A 4492-nucleotide genomic window follows, 5' to 3' on the forward strand; every position below is an offset into this window, starting at 1 on the left:
TTTCCTCCCCTAGAATAAAGTTGTTCATAATGAATCACAAGAGTACAAATGTATCATACCATATTAGAACAAGCTTCAGATTCCTAAATTCTCTTTACGCAGGTAAAATTCACACCAAAGACTCTGATCAGAGTTGTCCACACCAAAATTAATAAAGTAACACTCATCCCTTGTATCCTATCGCAGGCCACATAGCACCATGCATGTCCTGACTACACAACATTTACGGGACTAGTGGTTGTCTGGCAGTTGCATTCTCATTTCCCATGCAGAAAATCTGGTTCACTTTCGGAACCATGCATTTCATTCACAACAGCCACCTGTCTGTAGAGGCTACTACTGTGTTGCAATGAGGCTGCAGGGCTTCCAGATGAAGACAGACTATGAAGGAAGCACTGCTAACTGTATGATCGGCTAAAGCAACCATCCAGGAAAAGCCCTGTGGGCCATAGTGGTCCACGGTCAATGTCAGCGCCATGAGAACACAGGCCAACTCAATGACATCATGAGTGGTGCATGGAGACGGGTGTGAACCAGTAACACTGTCAGAGCGGATGGCACAAAAAACTCTGTCAAAAAGTGATTCTTCAGCAGAAATGCATTAACTTTAATTAAAATAGCCCTATAAGTAGTTATAACAATAAAAACTTTTTATCCATAAGCTTAGCTGAGGTAGAGTCAATTATTATGGCCCTTCTGGCCATCATTCCTTATGTGATGTGCTAGCATTCTGGACTCAATGCCTGCAAACATAATTAAAGAGTGAGCTGTGCTGCTAACCATTAGGTCAGCAGTTCAAAATCACCAGCCACTCCAGAGGAGCAGAGCAGAGGAGCAGCCCTGAAACCCAAAAGGAGCGGAGGAGCAATGCTGAGACCATAAGGCAAAGAAGCGAGACCATGAAATAGAGCAGAGGAGCAGCACTGAGCCATAAGGCACGGCACTGGGCTTCCTGGACCATGGTTCAAAGCAGAGGCCCGGGGACCACCGAGCAGAAAGGTTAAGGACCAGGGAGACATGCCTGCCAGCAAGGCTAAGCAGAGGCACTGCAGACAAAAGACTTGTATCCTTAACATTCTGTTAGCTTCCCTGGTAAACACCCATCACAAAGAGCATTGTCTGTGAGTTTGTGTGGACATTACAATGAATTATTGAACCCAGTAGAAAAGTCGTTTACAGAAGAAGGAACAGCTGCTGTCAGAATAAGGTAATGAGGGATGGCTTTGAGCTAGCGTGGACTTTGGGTCTTTCTCTCTATTGAAGCCAGAGGCGGTCAGCTGTGGCACCTATGCCAATTTCTTGGTGCTAAAAAACGAAGTAATAATAGGTATAAATGGAACAGGATTTTTGTTTGTTTTAGTGGTGTCCCATTTAAGAATAGAAATACTTTCTATACTGCTGCTTCATAAATTCCCCAAGCCTGACTTCTGTTTCCAAACACAGAGTCTGTCTAGAAGAAAGAGAGGTAAATCCAGTGCCCCACCCTGCCGCAGAGTATTCTTAGCCACTGGCACGTCTGGGATGGGGTACAGTGATGAGAGCTCAGATGGAAGCCATTTCCACGCATGCCTCTAATGCAAACGAAGTCATTGTAGAGCCATCTTCAGAAACGCTAGTGTCCAGGGTTAAGTAATTGTCTCAGAGCTAGCATTGCCAGGGCAAAAATCTGGAGCAGTATAAAAGCATGATTACTTGATTTTGAAACAAATTCTACCACAGCTGAAAAGATGGGTTTCTGCACTGGTTCTTCAAACCCCAGAAGAATTCCAGACAAAGCTCCCATGGAAGGTGCCTTTGTTGGGTTAGGCCAAGAAGCAAGGAATGTCCTTTATAGGCATTTCCATATCAGAGTCAGTTCCAGGCCACCAGACACAGATGTACGCCAATGTCTCCCTGTGAACACTTCCCAGATGTGCTAAATGTAGTGTAGCCAAGATAACTAGCAGCCACCTTCTGAAATTACAACAAAACATCTCCATAAAAAGACATCGTTCGTGGCCAGAGAAGACCTATTGACAGCTGCAATGGCTGAGAGCAGGCCCCACCCCAACCCCGGCCATTGCCGATTGAACGAAATCCAATCTACCAAGAATTAAGAAACGCAGGAATTTATCTATAATACATTGGAAGCATAATGAAAGTTGTGAAACCTAAGAAGAGCTAAAACTTATCCTGGTGGCACAGTGAACAGAGTACTGGGCTAATCACCAGGTTCCGAGGACAGACACGCATCTGCCTGCTGGTCTGCAGGAGGAAACTGAAGCAGCCAGCCTGCATGAAGACGCAGGGACGAGGAACCCTAGGGATCGGTTCTATTCCAGTCCCCAGAGCAGTGCTTCTCAACCTTCCTCAGGCCACGACCCTTTCTTACAGTGCCCCATGTGGCGGTGACCCCCAACCATAAAATCATTTTCCTTGCTACTTCAAAACTGTCATTTTGCTACTGTTATGAATCGGGCGACCCCTGGGAAAGAGTCGTTCGACGATGCCCCAAAGGAGGTCGAACAGGTTGAGAACTGTTGCTCCAGAGTCAGTGTGAGTCAGAATTTGGCTCGATGGCACCAGATTTGATTTATTTGGCTTTTCTTGTTGTTGTTTGTTTGAGAAAGGACTGAAGAGTTGGATGCTTTAAGAAGCACAACACTATTCCCCTTTAATAGGGGATAATAGCAGTAGGAATAAAGAATACAAGGAGGCGATCTTTGAGAGCCTCATTCCACATGTGTCCTCCTCCCCGGGGATACGTGATGCACAAATCATACGTTTTTTCCGTTTTGCCTAACATAATCTAGACGTCATCCAAATTGCACACTGTAACAAGAATCCTAGAAAACTAAATCCTCAGCTAGAATTTACAAAGGCAACGAAAAGTGCAAACTAAAAATGTGTAATTTAGTTTCTTCCCTCAAAGACTAGTGATGAGCTATTAATCAGCCAGGACAAGAACGTCAACAAAATGGGACTGTATATGCCTGCAGCCACCACATAGTTTTATTTTAATGTTAAACTTTAGTATTAACATAATTGGTGTTGCACTAACCTTTGGCTTCAATGACAACATGTTTGATTAGCTATTTTTCCTCATTTGAATTCCTAGGGGTAAAAAGGTACATTTCCAATTTCAAATAAATTATTACAGTAACTGTATCTTAATGGAATTATATTAGGTTCACCATTATAATCGACTGAATTGTCAGGGAGCTCTTTTGGGAAAATCTGACCAATTTCCGATAATGGAACTGTCTAATGGCTTGAACAGCTTGGTCTCTGCGTCACAGGAGTGCACACCAACTCTTTGTCACAGTGCTTTTGCCAACTTTCTTAAGATAAGCCACACAAACTTCAGTAGTAGTTGTCATTGCATACAGTTACAAGATGCTCTTATTGACACAATGTCACAATCATTATACGCTTTACAAACCACATGGAAGTTTCAGTCATGCTAATAAATCACTTCGACAAAGAACAACTGTGGAAATATTAAAAAAAAACACACAATTATCCATACAATGCAATAACAAGGAACTTCCAGGTTCCTTCCTCCCATCCTTTCTCCCTGTAACTCATTACCTCACATACTTAGTTCCATTTCTACCATGAGCCAAAGGAGCTCTCCTGGGGCCATGGATCCGTGCCTGGCTGGTAGTTGGACCCACTCAGCGCACCACGGGAGAAACACCTGGCATTCTGCCTCCATCAAGACCACAGCCACACAAACCCTCGGGGCAGTTCCACTCTGCCACGTGGGTCGCTGTGAGGCAGCATCAAGGCAATGGTATGAAATAGCAACCGCCACGTGTCAGGAAGGAGAAAGGTGGGTCTGCGCAGCAATTCAGAGACATTTCAAACACTGAACGTTGGAACAGATGGCGTTTGCAAGTATACTCTTCAGACGAGTGACTCTACTTCTGAAATCTGGGGGGTTACACAGTCAACCATGGATGAGGTTTAGACACTTGGTTGCTGAAGATAAGTTCATGAAACCACTCCCAGTATATCAAATATCTTTGCCAAGACAAACAGGGCAGCTAAGAAGGCGTGGTTATAGGGCAAGTTGGTGCTCCTTAGATGGTAAGAAATAAAGGAAACGGCACCAGTTCCCTTTGAGTGTTTCCTCAGGGTCTGAATTACAGGAGGCATCCTGACTGACATCTAACTTAAAACCCAGTGCCATCGAGTCGATTCCAACGCATAGTGACCTCACAGGACAAAGCAGAACTGACCCTGTGGGTTTCCAAGTCTGTACATCTTTACAGGAGTAAGAAAGCGTTACCTTTTTCCCACAGAGCAACTGCTGGTTTCGAACACCTGCCCTTGAAGTCAGCAGGCCAACGCACACCCACACACTCAACGCTCTTCTTTCTCAACCATCTTAAACACAGTCTGTTTAGGTTCAAGGCAGAGCACGTATGTCATTCCTCCCCAACAGTGCTTGAGACTGGATTTATGCTTGGACGAGTTTAGTTATCTGATGCCGATGAAGAAACTTTCA

At 44.4% G+C, this 4492-nt stretch overlaps 1 protein-coding gene across 1 annotated transcript in view; it reads right to left on the minus strand.

Moving 5' to 3' along the window:
• Positions 1 to 3625, minus strand: part of LOC123521502 (inositol 1,4,5-trisphosphate receptor type 2-like) — a 183033-nt gene extending 179408 nt beyond the window's left edge. The window contains exon 1 of the mRNA XM_045288408.1: positions 3580 to 3625. Within this exon, the coding sequence (XP_045144343.1) occupies positions 3580 to 3625 (46 nt within the window). The remainder of the gene's footprint in view (positions 1 to 3579) is intronic.
• Positions 3626 to 4492: the final 867 nt, after the last annotated feature.

Source organism: Echinops telfairi, unplaced genomic scaffold (genome assembly GCF_000313985.2).
Source record: "Echinops telfairi isolate 266 unplaced genomic scaffold, ASM31398v2 ScPeMD7_21;HRSCAF=78, whole genome shotgun sequence".
Taxonomy (NCBI): domain Eukaryota; kingdom Metazoa; phylum Chordata; class Mammalia; order Afrosoricida; family Tenrecidae; genus Echinops; species Echinops telfairi.